At 39.3% G+C, this 22882-nt stretch overlaps 1 protein-coding gene across 13 annotated transcripts in view; it reads right to left on the bottom strand.

Annotated features, from left to right (window-relative positions):
• Positions 1-22882, bottom strand: part of DMD (dystrophin) — a 1176091-nt gene that overhangs the window by 946882 nt on the left and 206327 nt on the right. Inside the window, exon 1 of one of the 13 annotated variants that reach the window (XM_065677215.1) lies at positions 10540-10689. The exons of the other annotated variants lie outside the window; for them this stretch is intronic. Within the exon in view, the coding sequence (XP_065533287.1) occupies positions 10540-10558 (19 nt within the window). The 5' untranslated portion in view covers positions 10559-10689. Of the gene's footprint in view, positions 1-10539; positions 10690-22882 lie in introns of those variants that run through there. 13 annotated transcript variants of the gene reach the window in all.

The following is a 22882-nucleotide window of genomic DNA, read 5'->3' as shown; positions in this document are numbered from 1 at the left end:
GCAGAAAACAAGGTAGAAATCTAGACAAATTCAGTTGTTTGAAGAGCTTACCCAGAATTTCCTAGGATGAACTTTCAAGTTGCAGCATGCAAGCATAAAATGTTACAAGATTTTTGCCTGCTACAGTTCATAGTTAGGAATTTAAATGTAAATGTTCCAAAAACTGTACTGTCACACTACTGCAAATATACCCCATAGTGATCTTAATGACATCTCTAAGGACATTGTTCCTTGGATCTCCTTTCATCACAGACTTCTCTTGACACATCTACAGCTACATGCAGTGCAGCACACTAACGAAGTTTGTATTAGTTACGCAGTAATGCTTTCTGATATTGTGGAAATTTCATCTAGATGACAAAATACGAATCTAGCAAGTTGGGCAGCTCACAGCTCAGAAATATCAACCCTCCAGGCAAAGGAAGAGACAAAAAATAGAGTAACTTGATATGGCTACAAAGTCTTCAATTCTCTATAAGCAGAGCAAGCTGACTCAAAAGCTTCTCAGAAGTACAACCAAGATTTAGTTTCCCCTTTGCAAAGGTGAAGGATAAAGTACTTTATTTTCTTCTCATCACTAACACAAAATTTATTTTTGTTGCTGGAGAAGTCCCAGCATCTGAAGAGCAGTAAGTTTTTTGGCTAATCATAGAAAAGTTGTGAAGACTCAAACAGTTCCAGGCCACAGCCATGTTCACCCCTCTAGTTCAACTGGCCAGGTAGCAAAGGCCTGTCCCAGTCCACAGACCACAGTGACTGGGATGCAGGTGGCTGTACTTTGATGACAATCGAATAGCACCCTCAAGTGCCACTGCAGGCCCTTGATGGGGAAAGGGCAGGTGGAAGGATGAGGAAAGAGGAAAGAGCAGGAACAGCCACCTATACGGCAATTCAATTTACAGCTTTTCAGAGCAGCAGCCTGGAGCTTGCTTGTCCTGGGCTGAATGAAAAGTCAGTGGAGACCTAAGTCCGATCAGAGACACTAGACCAAGACTATCTTAACAAGGAATTAAGCAGATTAATTTTTTTGCTTAAAGCTTTTAATCTAGACTGGCCAATGAATACACTGGATGTGCATATATATACACACAGGTAAATGGTAAAAGCACACTATATGAATTATCTGAATCACTTGAAAAGGCAGGAATTCTAACCAGTGATCAGGGCTAAGGGGCTGCATCCTACCTCCAGTAATTATGGATATACCTGTCTACAGGTGGCACATCACTAATCATACCAACAAACAAATTCAGACCCTCTTCCCTATGTACGTGTGTGTGCGCATCTTCAGTCTTTTCCAGGCCACAATTAATGCAACCAAAAAGCATTTTGTTAATTCTTACAATTTCTGAATATCTTTATTGTTATATAGGTCTTGTTTGGTTTTGTTTTGTTATTTTGTTTCAGTCAGGAAGCACATAAAAACAAGCAAACAAACAAAAAACAAACAAAAAAACCCACCAAAGTCAGCTGATACTATAAATGTAGAGATTAACCCAGAAACCAGCCTCTAAACATAGCATCCTGTGACCCACTACCTTCTCAGAACAAAATCCTGAATGAACAAAGAAGCTTTACAGTCACATTCTCAAATCAACAGGTTTTGCCAGACCAACGATAAACTAGTAAGGCCAGCATTTTCTTTTTAATGAAGAACAGCATTCTTCTAGACTCTACCTTGAAGTGCTTTAAGAAGACATCTTCCACTGACCATAGTTCTTAGCAATGAAAGAACACCAACCATCTCAAGACCACAATTAGATAAAGTCTTCAAGCAGACCATTTATAAAGGAGAAGTATGTCTTTATTTAAGTACATGACAAAGATTAACAAAAAAAAAAAAAATCAGGAAATTAGGAAAAAATTCTCATTAAAATGTCATCAGAAAAATCAATCACATATGCTTGAACTGATCAGCAGAAGACTCACAAGCAGCACTTGCCTTGTTATCACATTGGAAAACCATATACTCATTTTACCTATTATATACACATATGATTTACATATTATAGTCAAGTTTTCATAGCCCACCCTATCCTTATCAATTTACCTGAACCAGGAGTTTGAGATGGCTATTCTTCCAAAAACTGTAAGTTGTTATTATTTATAATGTTTTCACTTCCTACTAGTATTTAGTAGGTGGCTGGGTGTCTGCTGATATACCCAACACAAAACAAGCAGGAAGTATAGGCTCTGTCTGACACATTTATATTTTAAATACTGTACAAAACAGAACTTGTGCCTTTATTCACAACAGTGGTATAAAACTGACACAATGGCAGCTTGCCTGAATATGGTTAACTGTATGAAAAAAAGTTAGATAAACTACTGGTTTGGTTTTGAAATTTCTTGTCCTTTCTGTTCTTTCTATAACATGGAGGTAGAAAATCTATCTCAAATTACTTATTTTGATAACTTTTCTGTTTACCTCAAGAAATTTGCGTACTACTCTTTATCCCATAACTGCCTCTGAAACTGGCAATGATACTCCCCTGCTAGGCTCATTAAGTTTTATCTGAAAGAGATAAAGTATTGCAGAAAGCATCTTTCATTTCCTTGACCAAGGGTAAAGTTCTAAAACTAATCATTATCAGTATTACTGTTTATTATGTAAAATAGGTCCATAAAAGTTCACTTTTTATTTTAAATGGAAATGAACTGCCTAAATATATTTCTGTACACAAAATTTGTTTTGAGAGGGAGGGGAAAAAAAATTGCTAAGCAATATCCTCCACTATCTCTGTTACTTTTTAATGATAAAATGCTAGCTTGACCTTTTTATTATAATCTTTAAGCAGCTAGTTCAGTAGCAACACAACAGCCTTTCAGCCAACCTTTGCACAGTCTATGCCAGTATTTACAACCTATCTGAACTGGTGCTTTCTAACATGCAATATAATCTTTACTTTAAAATTGAATTCCATGGGATGAGCATCCTACTCTGGTAGATGCCGATTAGGCTGCAAAACCCACAATATTTGTGCCTGAAACTCTGCTTCCAACTATCATCACTACATTTTAGCTATTCAACAAAGTGAAGTCAAACACATGTTGGAATGCTTACAGTAAATTCCCTTTCATTTGGTAGGAACAGCTATTCCTGTGATGAGTATTAAAAAAGGTACTCTCCAGGCAACATGAAATAAGTCATGGCTGAACACATCAAGTACCTGACAAAATGCAGGGCTGAACTGTGAGTAAAGTTGAACAGTGCATTTGAAAGTTATATACATTTATGATAATTTATATACTGAAAGCTTAAGATTGGATTAATAAAATTTAGGTGGAAGTTTTCATACGCTCTTCATTCTGTTTGGAATACAGTAAACAGGAAAACCCATATAATTTTTTTTTTAATTACCTCACAGGGCTATATGTATTTAAGACTTATCTTGTTCAGTGTTACACATATGTTGTATGTGGGGTGCTTAAGAATATATATTAACATAAGATTGTTAGACATTTTATTTGCAATCTAATACTACCCTTCATCTAGTATGCTCAAAAAAAGCAACTTCAGACAGAAAATAAATGGTCCTACTAAGTGTTAAATTAAGAACCTTTTACATATACAACACTGACCAATGAAGAGTCAGCACAGACTGAAGACACTTAGTGCCCAAATGTCTGCCTTTCTTCTTGGTGAACCATCATGTAAAAAGGAAAATAGACCACAGGAGGCTGTTAATGTAAGAGAAAGAAAATTCATAAGCCAATATGACAAATGGCATAGGAAGAGAGTAGTTTGAGAGATCAGAATAAGAAATGTCTTTATAGAAGATACGATCCTATGAAATACATTTAAATACTTTAAGAGATTTCAAGCAGTTGTAGGTTTCTGTAGATTCCCCAGGCTGACTGAAGACTGGCTGAAGCTGACCCCCACGTGCACACCAAACACCATTAACTGCAGAACTTTTCATGATAAATCCTTGATAGTTTAAATTTTCTTTGTGAAGTAGGTTTTGCTTTCCATAGAGTTAAGATATTGTCTGTAACTATGAGGACTAAATGGTATATTCTATATCTACTTATTTAAGCGTGTTTTAATCAGGTGGCAACATCTTGAAGTTATTCATAAAAAGGTTCTAATAAATATATTGTGGGTTCCCTCATTATACAAATGCAAGCATTTCAGTTAGGAGGCTAATCTGCTAATGTACAGGCAGTTGAGGAAACAAGATGCCAATGTTAATTTCTTGCTTGGACTTGCTTGCTGGAAGAGCTTATTGTTCTCTACTGTCCAGATACCCAAGTTTAGTAAGTCTACCCAGATAATTCAGCAGGGTACACTATACAGCAATAGTTAAGCAAAGCAAATATTCCCCCCCCTTCAGCATATTCCCATGATTTTTTTTTTTTCTTATTCTACCCTTGGAACACAACTTGCATTCAACAATCAATAAGCAATTACTTTTTATTTGAAAAGCATAAACTCTTTATTCATTGATTGTTGAAAAGGAACCAAGAGCCCAATCAGAGACCATTCAACTACATGGAAAAATTCTCCAACTTTCTTTTTAAATATCCAATTTCCCTTTTGGATGTTTATAACTGGCTACATGCCCACAGTTCTAAAAGGAGAATGAACAAGTATGTTAACCCAGTTAATGGTAACTGTGAAAATGTTCACATGGGAAAACAGTTTCCCCTGCAACCTAAAAAGAAAAAGATAATTCATGATTTCTTAAACTATCCATTTCATTAGTGTTGAATAAATAGCGCATAGTTTTCTGTTGCTTTTGCAAAGATGCCAAGCAGTTGCACTACCTTTGATCTATTTCTGTTCAAGTTACAGAGAAGTGTCTGAAGCCATAATAATATGCACTATTGATCCAATAATAGTAGTAGAATATGTATCAAGATGTATCTTATTTTACTGGCTAAAAATAGGTGTCATGCAGACAGGATGTTCTGGAGAGTAACACAGGGCATGGGATGTTCTCACTGTTAAAAGCTCAATTTATTTTTTTCTTCTTTTTATGGTATTTATGAGCTTCTGATTCAATTTGCCATTTGCTCATTTGATACATCACTCCTCATAAAATAGTATCTATATGAAAGTAACATAATAGTTATTTTGTGTTGCAAACCAGCCAGATTTTCAAATAGTCTTATGAACTGAAAATATCTGCTCTGTTTATGAGCTACTTTTTAAAGCCTGTAAGATGCTACCGTCAAATCTGAGAGTTTATATTAGAGTAGGACACACGCTCACCTACCCTGATGAGATTGTGTTAGCCCACTCAGATTTCTCTAATGTATCTTAGTCAGTGAACAAGAAGATCAATTTCACTGTCCTAACTGCATATTTTATGAACTGTGACAAGTTTGTTATAACTCATTTGTTCTGAACTTTTCTTCTGAGATAGCACAAGCACCAAGAGATAAACTCAGCAATGTCAACAAGCTTGGTGGCATAGTTCAAGCTGAGAGGGTTCAATAAATAGGTCTGTAAACATTGCAAATCAACAAAGCTTTTGATGAAATGTCAAGCAAGACAGAGCTTAGCTATATTCAGCTCAGCTTGAACTCATAAACCATTAACTGGCCTCTGTAGTTTCCACAGAAAAGTGTCATATGCATAAAGCACAAATGTTGAAATAGAAATAAAACCAAAATTTTTCTTCTCCCCCCCTTTTTTTCCCAAGAAAGAAGATTAAAGCAAGGTATTTAGTAACGGGAAATGATATTTTAATCAATACAGTAAGGATGGATATATAAAACCAGCCAATATGCCAATGCTACACATCCTCATGATGTAGCAACCATTATTTTATATCTCCAAGACAGGAAAGGATGCAAAACTAGGAAGACAAAGTTATTTTGTAAATACCCTGAAAATACTTCCGCTCTGAACCACTGCAAAAATCTTTGGGTTTTTTCCTGCATGACACACGAAATATTATCTTTATTTCACAGAAAATAAGCATTCTCATTCCTTTTTTAGAAGAAGAACTGAATAAAACTTGTTACAGTGCACCAAGGTACCTATTTATAACAGAAGCTAGCATTAATTTTTTCGCCCCCAGTGGAGCACTGTATTGCAGATATAGTCAAATATTCACTCAAGATTTATTTCCAGATGTCTTGAAAGATATGAAGTTACTTCAGCTGCTTTTCAGAATCAATCATCTGCAGACAAATCTATGCAATTATCCTGGACTGAATGCAAGGTTGTTTTTGCCCGATGGCCCAATTTCCAAGCTGTTTCTATATCATTAGTTGAGTAATTAATTTGACCATGTCCAAATTTGTTTGCAGTAAACTTTATGTCTTTCTACTGTCTTTATAATGAAGAGCTAATTTAGTAAAATTATTAAATCCTCTTTGATCAGCTAGCATCTATTATCTACAACTATGCAAACCCTCGGTATTGTCATTTCAAAACACCATTCATCGGCGGGGGTGAGGGAGGAATAAAAATATCTCTTTAGTCTAACCAAAGACTTACTGCATGTAAAAGTTTGTTTGTTTTTCCTTCTGTATTAACACACTGTTGATATTCCCCTAACAGTTTTAAATCAGATTTAAACAAAGTTATGCAAGGCATGAGTATCTGGTGCTGACACAGGGTCAGCTGCCTTCCAGGAGCCCCATTTGCCCTTAACTTTGGAATCCTTTCAGAGGAATGTCCCACAGCCCCCTCTACGCAGCAGGCAGCACCCCAGCCTGCCACAGACATCCCAGGAGTCAGGAAACTGACCTAAATGCTGTCTTTGGGGTTGCGCTGCTGCTGCTCTTCACTCTTTTGAATATTCCTCCCATTCTTTTACAGCCGGTACTCACCCGAGGCATCCCCAGGCATTGCCAGCACCACGGTGTCTTGCTACCTTCTAAAATCAGGTAAGCAGAGAAGCGCTTAGTTGATTTCCCCGTGGGTACTTCTCTCTAATACATTCTCTGAAGTAGGAGAAACCTGGAGGGAGACTCATTGCCAGGTGCAGGTAACGCATGCACGCAATCACCCGCCAGCTTCACAGGCACAAAAAGAGCACCCTCTTCTCTGAAGCTGACAGGAGAATCGCAGCAAATTTTGTTTTCTTCAACGGCAGTGAGGTACTCTCCCAAGGTAAGCAGCCAGCATGTTCTGTGCTCCCTCCCTCCTCCTTGAAATGGTTTCTCCCTGCACAGGCTCTATCTACCTGATTATGTTCTATCCTAATCAGTAATCTTAGTTTCCTCAGCAGTAACTGCCCTCCTGTTTTACCCAGGATTTTTGGAGGGCAGGTTTCAGCAGCAGAGCAGTGGTGCTCTGGGGAAGCAGGGCAAGGGAACAACGTTTTGGAAACACTCGTGTTTTTGTTTGCTTTTCCTGTGAATGCTGGAGTACAGCACACGGCTGTGTGTGGGAGATTATTCCTCCTGCTTTTAAAATCCAATTCAAATAGGCTTAAAGTCCCCAAGAAAAAAAGGCTACCTACTTCATCAAACAGTAACTGCTTTTCCATGCACTCTTGTTTGTGTACTCTTCTGAAAACCATCTTACATCTCTGTCATATAGATGACAATGTATTTCCATACGCAGGATATTCTTTCCTAATCCTAGTCAGCAAATGAAATAGAAGAGGTATGATTCCCTCCTCCTCCTTTTTTCTGTTTTAAACTCAAGAGGGGAAGGATAAGTCACTATCTTTAACACCACCTGCTGTCTTCCAACAAACATGCTTGCTCTAAGCCTGAAAGGGTTGGTTGTTTGGGTATATATTATATGTAAATAAATACATATGTATAATTAGGGGGAGGGGATGTGTGTAGACAAAAATTTCTTCTTTATGTTTTTGTTCTGATTATTCTCATTACCCTGATTATTCTTAAATTATTAATGGCTGTTCCCCCACAAAACTTTTTTAATCCAAGTTTAGAGACTATAGGAGAATGAATTCAGAAGTTCCTTTACTAGCTAACAGGCTTGTTTTAAAAACACTTGCCAAGAGAAAGCAGTGGGCAAAGTGTTGACTGAGGAAAGATTTACGCTAGTATTTCAGCTGGGCTATAGAGCATGTGGTCTGTCAGGCACAGCACAGCATAAAACCTTGACTGCAAAGAGGCAGGGAGATGTGGAGACAGTAAATACTTAGGATCATTCCATTCTGGGTTAGTGTGATACTAAATTTAAGCATTGTGAAGATCTGTAAAGCCTGGTTTTATTAACTAAGCAAAACTAGCTTTGTGAGCAGCGTAAAACTGGGAGTTATCATAAACCTTGGAATCGCTGTAGATTAAAAAAAATAATATTGATTACATGTTTAACAACAGATCTAATAAAGAGAAAAAAACAACAAACAAACCAATAACAACAAACAATAATAATAAACTGTATAGCAGCCTCCTAACAGAAACAAATGTCCATTCTTTCCTGTTTTCAACACAAAAGCCTGGTACAGAGATGATTCTGAAGGAGCAGACAGCCTGAATACTAATATAGTCTCTGAACTTAAGGTGGCTTCTCCCACATTTACCATGGTCAAACACAACTTTTCCCTCACCTTCAATCCTGTACTGAGAAGAGCATCACTGTTACCGGAAAGGTCCAGCTTCATGGTCCTGCTAAGACCTCTGTAGAGTTCATTATTAAGAATTTACTTCTTTCTCAAGACTTAGTTGTTTGCTTGGTGCTTGTTGTTCTTTGGGCTTCCACCCAAAAACAAACAAACAAACAACACAAACAACAATACATGAAGTACAAATGTTAATTTCAAAGGTTACTTACATGGTTGATTAAATGTTATTAAATGCAGCAAACCCCCAAATTTGGCAGTTACAGGGGGTTTTTTAAGTGCCAAAAAATCCCACCCAAACCATGCAGGCAATGATTTCACATGATGGAGATCTTAGCATGTCAGACACTACTCCTTTTGTGCCGCCTCAAAACACAATGTTCAGAAAAATACATTCCTCCCCTAAGAAGCAGGGTATATCTTCTATAACCCATTCTTTTCACAGTGGAACTGCCACAGAGCTTTAAAACGCTGTAACATGCATTACTAGAAATATTAATTGGGGTCTATTCAAATTACTAAACATTTCATACACTTCAACGGCAAGCAAAGAAAAACAAACAAACAAAAAAAAAAAAAACCCTAAACAGGTAGGCTCCAACTTGAACATAACTTTGCTGTGCTTTGTTTTTGTCAAAGGAGGAAACATGCTCTGCCTCTCTTTGTTCACTGTAACAACCCATTCAGCTGAAACTAAAGGTCATTCCACGTCCTATTCAGGGCTGAGTCAAGACTTAGCATCTTTTAGGACAACAGCCCAGATGTTTACTTGAAATTAGCTTTCAGTTAAACCTGTCAGATTAAGCCCTTTGAACTACTCAGTCATGGAAAGAAAGACAGTAGATGAAACTTTTTTAATTGAATGCACAAACAAGGTACTGCAGCATCTAGACACATTCTTCATGCTATTTACAGCATGGAGAATGCCATGGTGATTACGGCAGGGCTGAGTGCATCTCACACCAGAATAGCATGTTGCCGCACTTCTGGGAGGCTCAGAGATGCAATTTCAAGCCTCCCTTTATGAGGGGAGCAGGTTGCATGTTTTCTTTCTTTCACCTGTTTTCCAGAAAAAAAGTCAGCAGAAACTGTGCATGACATGAAGGATGACAAGCTTATTCCATCACTAGCATAACACAGAAAGGGTAGTAAATAATTATAAATAGGAATGCTATGATCATCACTGTTTGCAACTCTCATAACAGGGAGGCCTCTATGTCCTACAGAAACAGATACTGTGGAAACACAGGACTAGACACAGTGTCTATCCCCAAGACCTTCAAAACTTTGACAGATTTCATGTTAACATGATAAGCAGGTAATAAATGAGACAAAAAAAAAAAACCCGGTCTTTTACACAAATTAGTAATTCACATTAAAATAATGTTTAGAGAGTGTAGAGGAGCCTAGCATGAGCCAGAACACATTGCTCAATTTCATAATTTCAGTTGGGAAGAAGAAATAGCAATTTTCAATGCAATCTATCCACCTTACAGAAACTGTTTTCTATTACTCTGTGAAAGGGTAGATGTGCATTGCAAAGAGCAGTTGCTTCCATCTTTACTCTGCAAGTCTGTACCATAGGAATGTAAGGACAGGCCTCACCTAGCAAAGAGTTTGTTAAAGTACTGATTTCACAGAAGCTGTTATTTTTCATCATTTCTGTTTGTTTGGCCTTTATCAAAAACTTTTCTCTTTTTCCTAAACTCCACAGGAGGGGTACATTCGCTTATATTTACAGTCTTGACTGGGATCACCACCAGAAAAAAAACACCCCTAAAGGTTTAAGAAACATTGCTCAGGTTCTCTTACACCCAGACAAAGTTATTGCTATGAAAAAAGTGCCTTCTGCAAAAGGAGAGAATTTCTTTTTAAAGAAAATGTTACAATCTGGAAGCAATCTGGACTAATGGCAAAAGGGTCCATCCAAAAGAACCATAAGACTCCTCTGTGAAACACAACCCTTCACATCATGCATGGCATACAGCCACAAATAAACTGAGAAAAGCAAGTCTAAAAATCATACATTACAGCTTACCTTTGGACTCTTCCCCCATATGGAAATCCTAGCTTTGGAGAGCCATACTTTGGGGACACCAGCTCTTGTCCTCTGACCTCCATCCACCTTATGGGCTGGAAGAGCTGCTCAGAGCACTGAAGGACCATCTCTCCCACCCTGCTTCAATGTTTTCACTAGCTCCTCCCCTTGCCACACCCACCACAATCTTTTTCTACCTCACACGCTCCTAAAACCTCCCTACCCCCCCGCTGCTACCCACTAAGGGGCTGACTTGAGGAAGAAGGTGTTACAGGGAGCAGCTGTGCCTCATAATCACCAAGGAACCAGATGCTGTTAAAGGGAACTCAGCCATTGAAAAATAAACACCATGTAAGTGGTTTGATACCACAGCAAATACCTTGTTTGTCTTTCTCTCATGTGTTCTAAAGTACTTACAGAGACAAACTTGCATGTTTTTGCAAGAAAAATCAGAGTTTCTACAGAAAGCATAAGCAGTCCTTACCAACTGCTTGTGAGAAAGAGCCTTCTACAAGGAAACCTGTTACATTCTTCTATAATTGAGAGCTTTTACTACTGAATGAGCTTTATAGAGAGAGATACGCATTTTCCTCAGGCTAAGGTGACTTTAGATAATCTGGGATTAGAAAAAGAATAGCTATAGCAGAGTTAAAAAAAAGAAAAAAGCCAAAACAAATCAAACCAAAAACCACAAAGGCTTTCAGAAAGAATAAACTGATAAAATCACAGGTAAAATCATGATTTTGCTGAGGTCAAAGGCAATCCACTGGAAATTGATTTTGCTTCAAGATCAAAAGTCAACATCTGCTCTACTTAGTGTCGCATTACAGAGGAAGATAGCTGTGCTGTGCTTGAGAGGCCTTGCTGAATGCTCAGAGCACATCTGTATACTTTCCTATAAATGTATACAAATGAAGCTATTCTGTCCTTTCATACATTGTATCACACTTCTGTATACCTTTTATATATATATATATATATGGATTTGTAGATACACATTGATTTTAATATATCCATATATTTCAGGGTTCCAGCGTGGGTGTGTACATATTTTGAACCACTAAATTCTGTTTTCATCAACCTGCTTCCCCGTTTTTGTACTTCTTACACTTTTTCTTGCCAGTGTTATCAAGTGATACCAGCTTGCCAAAGAAACACACAGCTTTTAAAACAGTGCTTTCTTAAGCGTTACAAGATACAGGCTTTTTTACTTCTTTTTTTCCAAAAAGAAAGATATGAACAGAAGATAGAAGATTATTACTGCTGTATCATACTTGCAGTCCCTGAAAACAACTGAAATGACCCCCATATGCATCTCCTTATTTTTCTGTTTTCAATTCCGTTATACTTTTACAATTTGGAGTACCAGATGATACTGTATATAAACTTAAACCAAACGTGTCTATTCAGTCTGATGTCTTGTTTGCAATAAGAAAGGACTGCCTCATTAGGTCAGGAGATCAAAATGTGTAAGTTTTGCCACACAGTTATAGTAAAGCATAAAAAAATTACCTGTTCCTAAAGCTTTTAGCCATCTCAACCTGGAGGATGACAAGTGTAATGTGTTAGTAAGCCATTATTGCACTGCCCACTGTAATCTGCCTGAAAACTAATGTATACAAGAAATAAATCTTTGGAGTTAGGAGTGTTTTCAGGACTAATATACGTAAAATTTAAGGTACAAAGACTTGCTAAATCCTAATTCCTTTCAAAATTACTGCACCATTATAATTATATGCATTTTGACTCAATTTCTCAGGAATATTCAAGGACTGCTATTGCTGTAGCAGTATGATAACTACTTGGTTGAATGGAGATAAAAACAGTTTCTGCCTAGAAGACCATATATATTGAATTTAAAATGTGTACATGGGTACTAAAGATATTATCAGATGTACTGGTAGTATGTACTGAAGCTTGTCCAATTGCCAGCTGACATTGTGATAAAGTAAAAGGATGTTATTAAATCCTTATCTCTATGCAAACCCACCCTCAAAGACTAGTCAGACCTCCCACGGTACTGAACTACCAAAAAAGCCAACCTTATCTACAGTCAACTGTCACAAAACTATGATACAAATATGATCTCTGATAATTTTATAAACCACAGTTTCACTGAATTTTATAATCCAAATCTGCTATAAATTGCTCTTTGCATGGAATTTGGATAATGTCATAATTAGGCAAGCTATATAGTAAGAATTATCACAAGATATTCCAGTGTCTGCTTTCTCTTCTGGGGCTTATCTCTTACCACGTCTCCTTGGGCAGTGGCAGAGGTCTCTGGCAGAGTTCCCCAGACTTCTGCAAGGCAGTCCTTAATGTTGTCCTCTTCTCCTGCACATTTTTTGGCTTAACTTTTGATCAAGTTACATTTATTTTTCCCTTTCAGCACTACAAAAAAATGTCTGGGGCAGCTTCTAACTGAAACCACCACCTCAGCCTCCTCACTCCTCAAAAAATCTGTGCTGCTCCATCCTTCTCATACAGCCCCTCAAAAGCACTGCTTTCCTTGGTCTGGTTTCTTATGGAGAAGGAATGGGGTATTTGGACACTTTCAGACTACATCAGTGTCGCTTTCAACCAAAGAGCCTTGGCAAGATGAGTTTTAAACCAGACCTCTCACGAAGACGGGCTCATGCTGCGTACATCCTTGGGAAGCCAAATTATCAGAGCTCCCTGCACCACCGAGGAAATAAAAGTGAGTTGTAAATCCAGTACACCTAAATTAAGGAAAACACATCAGTTTTCCCCTGACCTTCAGTGTATTACTTTTTTCCCTGTATTTATTTGGAAATATAGACCCCTTAATTCCTTTCCTGATTTTTGGCCTATTTTTCCCCTTTTTGTCTTTTGGTCTTATTCATTTGCCTGAAAGTCCTGTTCATTTTATATTCCCATTGTATGGTCTGTTTTTATCTGAATAAAAATGAGTTCATCTACAAGAAAATTAAAGCTAACACTTATATTCAATTTTTAGTAAAGCTTGTTCAGTCAAACTTATTTACTAAAGAAGGAAAAGATACTACTGTAGCAGTAAAAATACCTGTTTACATTCAGGAAATGTGTGTTTGTTTCAGGATATATGCTGGTTTACATTGACCAGCAACATTACTCTCATCCCACAACTATATACTGTGCCAAGAAAGCAAAACAAAATAAAACAGAAAAACAGAAGACAACAAAACCAAACACTACCACAACCCCAAAAGTCAGAATCACATCCGAAAATTAGCAAGTAGCATGGCTCCAGCAGCACATCACTGACCAATTCTGGAGCACTAGTTTGGTACTGAGACACAACTTGTCTTAACTATTTTTTCCATGTTGTCTCACTCCCGTATGAAGCTCTATATTGCCTGGCTTGTGAAATCTTAAATGATCTCATTTACAGCAATAGCTCTAGTCTCCTAAAAACTTTCTTAACATGCATCTCACTGATAAGGCTTTAATTGAATTAAACTGACCATTAAGATTAGTGTAAATTGAACTGTTCTCTCAGACTTGCTGATAATTGCTTGACAGACCAATAAATCCAGGGTTCCTAAACAGTACGAGTCATGGTGCCCAATCTAACACTATCCTTACTGCTTCCCTCCCTTACTCCTCACATCTAAAATGTCACAGGGATTACACAATAATTTACTCTAGAATGCTTGTCAGAGATTTGCTGTTTTGATCAATTAAACAGTCCTGAACCTGCATATAGAAAGCAAGTTGCAAATGTTCAGTATATAATAGGCATCACAGAAACATGGTGGGATGGCTCCTATGACTGGAGTGTTGGAACGGAAGGTTACAGGCTCTTTAGAAAAGACAGGCCTGGCAGGCGGGGAGGGAGAGTTACCCTTTATGTTAGGGATAGGCTGGAGAGTATGGAACTCTGTCTGGGGGCAGGTGAGCAGTTTACAGAGAGTTTGTGGGTCAGGGTTAAAGGGAAAACAGCCGTGGGAGACATTACTGTGGGGATCTGTTACAGGCCGCCTGATCCAGGAGAACCTGCGGATGAAGCACTCTACAGACAGATAGGAAAAGCCTCACGCTCGCAGGCCCTTGTTCTCATGGGGGATTTCAACCACCCTGACATCTGTTGGAGCGACGGTACGGCCCAGCACAAGCAATCCAGGAGGTTCCTCAATTGTGTGGAAGACAACTTCCTTCTGCAAGTAATAGAGGAGCCGACAAGGAGAGGGGCCATGCTTGACCTTGTGCTCACCAACAGGGAAGGGCTTGTTGAGAATGTGGTACTCCAGGGCAGCCTTGGATGCAGTGATCACGAGATGGTCGAATTTGAGATCCCCAGGACAGTGAGAAGAGTGTGTAGCAAGCTCACTGCCCTGGACTTCAAAAGAGCAGATTTGGCCTCTTCAGGAGCCTGCTTAGTAAGGTTCCATGGGATATAGCCCTGGAGGGCAGGGGGGCCCAAGACTCTTGGTTGATATTCAAGGATCACCTGCTACAAGCTCAGGAGTGCTGCATCCCAACTAGAAGGAAGTGCAGCAGGAGGGCCAGGAGACCTCCTTGGATGGATAAGGAGCTGCTGAGGAAAATTCAAAGGGAAAAAGAGGCTTACGAAAAGTTGAAGCAAGGACAGGCGGCCTGGGTAGAGTACAGGGATGTTGTCTGGGAAGCTAGGGACCAGGTTAGGAAAGCTAAGGCCCAATTAGACTTAAACTTGGCTAGGGATGTTAAGGATAACAGGAAGGGATTCTACAGGTAAGTAGTAAACAAAAAACAGACTAGGGACAACATAGGCCCCCTGAGGAAGCTCTCGGGAGAACTGGCTACACAGGATTTGGAGAAGGCTGAGGTTCTGAATTACTTCTTTGCCTCAGTCTTCACTGGCAAAGGCTCTGACTGCACCACCCAAGTCTTAGAAGGTAGACACAAGGACTGTGAGAATGAAGACCTTGGGCCCACTGTAGGAGAGGATCTGGTTCGAGACCATCTTAAAAACCTGAACGTGCACAAGTCCATGGGACATGATGAAATCCATCCGCGGGTCCTGAAGGAGCTGGCGAATGAAGTTGCTAAGCCATCGTATTTGAAAAATCATGGCAGTCAGGTGAAGTTCCCGACGACTGGAAAAAGGGAAATATAACCCCCATTTTCAAGAAGGGGAAAATGGAAGACCCGGGGAATTAGAGACCAGTCAGTCTCACCTCTGTGCCTGGCAAAATCTTGGAGCGCATTCTCCTGCAAGGCATGCTAAGGCACATGAAAACAACAAGGCGCTTGGTGACACCCAGCATGGCGTCACTAAGGGGAAATCCTGCCTGACCAATCTGGTGGCCTTCTATGATGGGACTACAGAACTGATGGACAAGTGTAAAGCAGTTGATGTAATCTACCTGGACTTGTGCAAAGCGTTTGACACTGTCCCACACAACATCCTTCTCTCTAAATTGGAGAGATATCAATTTGATGGATGGACCACTCGGTGGATAAAGAACTGGCTGGATGGCCGCACACAAAGAGTTGTGGTCAATGGCTCGATGTCCGGCTGGAGACCAGTAACGAGTGGTGTCCCTCAGGGATCGGTGTTGGGACTGGTCTTGTTCAACATCTTTGTCACTGACATGGACAGTGGGATTAAGTGTGCCCTCAGCAAGTTTGCCGATGACACCAAGCTGTGTGGTCCGGTTGATATGCTGGAGGGAAGAGATGCCATCCAGATGGACCTTGACACGCTTGTGAGGTGGGCTGATGCCAACCTTATGAAGTTCAACCATGACAAGTGCAAGGTCCTACACCTGGGTCGGAGCAATCCCAGGCACAGCTACAGGTTGGGCAAAGAAGAGATTCAGAGCGGCCCTGTAGAGAAGGACTTGGGGGTGCTGGTCGATGAGAAAATGAACATGAGCCGGCAGTGTGCGCTCGCAGCCCAGAAAGCCAACCATATCCTGGGCTGCATCAAAAGGAGCGTGACCAGCAGGTTGAAGGAAGTGATCCTGCCCCTCTACTCTGCTATCGTGAGGCCTCACCTGGAGTATTGTGTGCAGTTCTGGTGTCCTCAACATAAAAAGGACATGGAACTGTTGGAACAAGTCCAGAGGAGGGCCACGAGGATGATCAGGGGACTGGAGCACCTCCCGCATGAAGACAGGCTGAGGAAGTTGGGGCTGTTCAGCCTAGAGAAGAGAAGGCTGTATACAGACCTCATAGCAGCCTTCCAGTATCTGAAGGGGGCCTATAAGGATGCTGGGGAGGGTCTCTTCATCAGGGATTGTAGTGACAGGACAAGGGGTAATGGGTTAAAACTTAAACAGGGGAAGTTTAGATTGGATATAAGGAGGAAATTCTTTCCTGTTAGGGTGGTGAGGCACTGGAATCGGTTGCCCAGGGAGGTTGTGAGTGCTCCATCCCATGTAGTGTTCAAGGCCAGGTTGGATGAAGCCTTGGGTGGGATGGTTTAGTGTGAGGTGTCCCTGCCCATGGCAGAGGGGTTGGAACTAGACGATCTTGAGGTCCTTTCCAACCCTAACTATTTTATGATTCTATGATTCTATAACATCTAAGATGTGAACTGTAAAATACACTAAAATATTTATAACTTCTGTTGCAAATTACACAAGAAGTAATGCAGACTCTGAAACTGAATCCAAGCTCAGAAAGGTTAATAAAATAACACAACCAGAAGATAATTTGCACTATTCAGGGTTTTTTTCTTTAAATAAAAAGTAATAATAAAGTGATAAGTAGGTTTTCTTTTTTTTTTTTTTTTGCCTACCCAGAGAATGGGAACACTTGTATTTATACTTCAAGAAAGTAGGTTTGTGGAAATATCAAACAATAGTTATACTTGAGAGTTTTAGAAGAATGATTACTCCCAACCTGTTGAATACTAGTTATCTTTAAAAATAAATTAAGTGTAAGGAACAACACAAATAGTAATGAGTTTAATGATTTTCACAATCACTGAGATTTTTATCCCAATTTATGGAAGTCAGTAGGGAGTTTCATTAATAAAATCAATGTGAAATTGGTCAAATTTTCTTCTGTTTGCAGTCTTCTTTCAGAGACATATTTGAATATTTGGAGGGATGGGTATTTCTCTAACGGAGACAAACGTACAGGTAGATTCAATGACTGTCTCATGCAGTATTTTCAAATTGTCTCTACATTTGCAGAACTGATTATGAGACTAACACAAACCTAATTTTTTTCTTCTGTTCTCCACAAGTCCTTTTTGTTTTCTCTACATACAGCAGTAGCATATAGTATCACTTTCAAAATGGAATTGCAAAGATCAGAGCTTTTTAAAACAGATGCGTGATGTGGGGATTTCACCTTCATTCACATGATGGAGACATCATCTAAGGAAAAATGTCTGAACAAATACAGGCTCTCATCGTATGACTGGATACACAGTCCCATGACAACGACTGGCTGGTTTTTATCACATAATGAGGAAAAGGTATCAGGCAGCAACTGGAAGAGATTCATTACTCTAAAGAGTTAAAGTCATCTTTAAAATTAAACGCTAGGCATCACCAGCCTAGCTCAACCACATTAATGGCAAAAGACAAAGTTGGAAACCTGTCTTAGTCTTATTTTGACCTTTTTGATTGTCTGCAATTTTGAGGTTGTTAAAAGAAGTTTAAGAGGAAATTACTGTCTGAAAAATATCCATGTTGAAAGAAAGCCATAATAGCGGACAGCTATCAAGACAACAAAACAAAGTATGTAACGATAGCAAGATGAAGCTGGACAAGTTCAAAATAGCAACTGCAAGTTTTTAAATGTGAACAATGCTAAAGAAATACTTCTAGTTCTGGTGTTCTCTCCAGATCTTTAAGTAATGATCTGATATATTTCTGACAGAAAAGCTGTAATTCTAGCTTAAAACTATGGATGTGGTACCAAAGCTAAAAGAAACATTACAGAGAAGTCAGTCTAATCTTAATGGTCCCCAGGGAATCAACTCCATTACAGTTTTCACTTGTCTTTGGTTCATGTCTTTACCTCTTGGCACGTCATGTTGCTGTCCTTTGTAACACTGATTTATGATATGATAGAATTGCTGGTTCTGAAACTAATCTGGTATTTTTGTTCTGGGCATTGCTGTCAACTCTGTACTTCAGGAAACATCTATCTAAAGCTATTAATAATTATACATTTTACCTTTTCTACTCATGAGATTCAGTCCATGGAGGAGACACCTCCCTTCATTAACACTTTCTCCAGGCTAGTAACAATACCTCTTGAGAATTTTAAGTATCCTTTGGATGTTCAAACCAGCATGTTCCTATTGCTATGACTTTTGAATGTTTTCCAGGTCTTGTTTAAGGACAACTGATTAAGAACACCACCCAAGGATCTGCTCTGAGGCTGGATAGTTTTGAGTGGCAGAGGATGTGGAATAGTATGGGCAATTACCTAGGCCAGTGGGCACCTCCAGTTTTGGAACTTTACCCCTGAACAAGTACAGAATCTGGAAAATCTAGTAAAATATTTGGAAAAAAACATGCAGTCACCCTGGCAATTCCAGAGAGACACAAATCACCACAACATGCTGTGGCCTGGCCCATACCTGTTCAACACTATTCAGTACCCTCAAGATGAAAGGAAGTCCTCTGGATATGACAACTAAATGAGAGGCACTGTGGCTACTCCAACCCCAGCAACAGACACTGCATCCCACTGAGTGGGTACATCACACTCCCTGTCATGAACCAGCCTCTAGGAATATCAGATGATACAATGGACTGTTAAAGACTATGCTGAAAGCAGTGGGTGGGTGGTATCTTCAAACACTGGGATCCACATTTAGCAATAGCCATCTTGTTGGTTAACACTAGAGGATGTGCCAATTAAGCTGGCCCAGATCAATCAAAAATGTTACGTACTGTAGAAGGGGATAAAGTTCCTGTAATGCATACAAAAAAATATGCTAGGGAAGACAGGATGGGTTACTGCTGCCTCAGACAAAGGCAAACCCATTTGTGGGACTGCTTTTGCTCAATGAACTAGGTGCAGTTGGTAGGTAATGCAGGATAGGGAAGTCTGATGTGTACATCAAAGGGATTTGATTCTGGGTGAGAATAACCAATGACTTGAATTGTATGATGTTAATTGCTATATAACACTGTATGTCATCACTACTATTTTTTGCTATATGCCATATCAACAGTATTATAGTAGAATTACCTGGATTAATAAATTTGATTTAACCAGGTTGAATTTGACTCTAATCGACAAAGTCTCAAATTTTTTGAGACGTGTTCCCAGGACTAGGTTAAAAACCAGCATTTTGGGGATTGATAAACTGGCATAAGCACATTTAAAAGATATAGATATCCAAACAGCATAAGCATAAAACTTTACTATTATGAATTCTCTATCAAACATGGCAATGACTCATCAAATGTGACTGCTAACACTCCCTCACATACAGTACAATTAAGATAGAGCAAATAAAAACGGAACTTCAGTTTCATGGTCATTCTGAGCTTAATGTTAAATATATGTTCAAATAATTGTACAATTGGGATTTAAGACATGCGTTTGATTTGGGGAGTTTTAGTTATTTATTTTTTTAAGTATAAACTGTTTAATTCTCTCTCCAGCTATACAGGCAGTTTTTCAAACCTTCTTTATGCAAGTATAAAGCAAGCAGAGATAGCCGTAAGACAACTTGATAAATTGTTAATCATATACAAACATTTCAGAGCTCTTATTTTTTCCTTGTCATTGATCTGCAATAACAAGAATGTCTAAAAGTAAAGAGGGCAATCTTATGTTTTATTTTTTAAAAGCAAGATGAGATTCTAGCTGTGAATGGACATATAAATCTTCACCACTAAGTCAAAAGGTGTGAAGAAAGTTTCTAATCACAATCACTGCAATACCGACATACTCCTCCAACCAACCCTTTGGTTTTAACTTTCTGCTGAAGAACTCTACTGAGAATAAATAAAATACAGTTTTTGCTCTCCTTTTCCACCTTTTTTGCTCCCTGCTTCTCCATTCCTCAGATCAGCAGCAATTTTTTAACTTCTTGTCCTGCTGGGGAGGGCTGGCGGAGGTGGGCTTGGGAGCTGCAGCAGGCCACCCCTGACTGCCCATTCAAAGGGGGAACAACCTGGGCACAAGGGTCTGGCTGTCGTCCTCCACCCCTCTCTTTCTCTATTGTGTACCTGCAGTGGCAGAGGCAGTATAGAGATTGGTGACCTTTGGGAAATGCTCTCATGCAATGGGAACAGGAATTGATCATTAATGTGCTCACACGCACACTGCTTGTCTTTGTTAGCTAAATTAGCACCAGGTCAGAGTGCCCAGGCAAACTACTGAATTACAGAATTGCACAGCTCCCCCCAGTAAAGAAATAGGTTTTAATTGGTTCCTCTTCCTCATTTCAGTATATCCTTTGCCTTTCAACTTGTACATGAACTACACACTACATTTGATCATAGCCAAAAGGCAGTGAAGCAACTGTGAGAGCAGTAAGGCACTTGAACAGGATGCCCTGGAAGTGCTCAAGGCAGACTGGATGGAGCTTTGAGCAATGTGTTCTAGTGGAAGGTGCCCTGCCTATGGGGAAGGGGGAGAGTTGAACTAGATAATCTTAAAGTCCTTTCCAATCAAACCATTCTATGGTTCTATGAACTTCAGGTTATCACTGTAGATAAAAAAAAGGCTCAGCTGTGTCCTTCTACTCTGTACACAGTTCCCTGTCCTATGCTTACATCAATTTGCAAATGGAAAGAAGAATGCTGGTTTAACTAGAAACAAACTTCCTCAAAAATCTCCAAGAATACCAAATGATGCCCTTTTAAGTACATTGATGCATAGTGTACTGTATCTGTCAAAATACCACCCATTTCTAAACAAGACCTATGAAAGTAACTACAGTAGCCATTTATGAATGTCAGCATCTAAAAGCTTCTCTTTTCCAAAAGCTATGAAGTATTGACCTGAGGGAAAAAACCCAAACAAAAAAACAAACAAAAAAACATCAACCCAGGCACGCACTTCTTCAAACCAGGGCATATATATTAAACATAGTTTTAAATACCTTTGGCAGACTGTCAGCAATAACTGATTTTCAGTACTTGTGTTAAAGAATAAGGGAGAGAAAAACGTGCCGTTCCTCTCTATAAAGCCTTACTACTTAGTGCTTAACTAATTGATGGGTAGCATCAGTTTATTTATCAGCTAATTTATTTATTTACATGTTCACTGGAATTAAACCAATATCTTTCTAACAGATTTTTGCAAAATAGCTATATGTAAAACTATCAAAATGAAAAGGTTAAATCAGTTCAACAAGACTATGCTTTCTTCTTACCACTAGAGACCACAGCGCCTTGAACTTGGAAGCTCTCCTATCTCTGGAACCTTGTTGAAACAGTTCAACCTCCATAAAAATGTTTGAGCTTTAAAAAGGACAAAAAGAACTCTTTCTATATTGATACTTTTCCAGCCAACTTGCCACTTAGCCTGATGTTGCCATAGTGTCTTTTCTTTCCCTCTCATTAGGAGAAACCACAGTACCAGGCAATGAAAAAAAATTACCATCAGTGCTCTGCATCAATATTTTTAAACAAGTATTTTAAACAAAATAGTGTTTTCACTCTCTAGTGCTTTATGATAGTGATGATATGGTTGAGTATTTATGAGTAAGAATCAGGAGGAAGGCCAATAAGGCAGATATCATGGTGGCAGTCTGTAATAGACCACCCAACTGGGATGAAGAGGCATTTGAAATAGTAATCTACAAGCAGCTGGGAGAAGTCTTACAGTCACTAGCCCCTGTTCTCATGGGGGAATGAAACTTACCGAAAGTCTGCCAGAAATGCAGTACGGTGGAGAGGAAACAGTCCAGGAGGTTCCTGGAGTGTGTGGAAGCCTATTTCCTGACAGAGTTGGTGAGTGTGATAACTAGGGAAGGCACCCCACTGAACCTCTTGTTTGTGAACAAAGAAGGACTTGCAGATGATGTGATAGTTTGTATCAGATAAAACAATGCTCAGTGCTGGGTCCTGTACTTGGGTCACACAACCCTGCGCAATACTATAGGCTTAAGGATGAGTTACTGGAGGGGTGCCCAGCAGAAAAGGACCTGGGGTGTTGGCCAACAGCAAGATGAACATGAGCCAGCAGTATGCCCAGGTAGACGAGGCGGCCGATAACATTCTGGCTTATATGGGAAATAGTGTGGCCAGGAGGACTAGGGAAGCAATTGTCCCCTGGACTAGGAACTAGTGAGGCTGCACTTTGAATACTGTGTTAAATTTTGGGCTTCTAACTACAAGAGAGACATTGAGATGCTGGAGCAGGTCCAAAGATAGGCAACTAAGCTGGTGAAGGGTCTGGAGCACAAATCTTATGAGGAACAGCT

The sequence above is a fragment of the Lathamus discolor genome, chromosome 4 (assembly GCF_037157495.1).
Source record: "Lathamus discolor isolate bLatDis1 chromosome 4, bLatDis1.hap1, whole genome shotgun sequence".
NCBI classification, from domain to species: Eukaryota; Metazoa; Chordata; class Aves; order Psittaciformes; family Psittacidae; genus Lathamus; species Lathamus discolor.
This window is presented reverse-complemented; position numbering and strand designations above follow the sequence as displayed.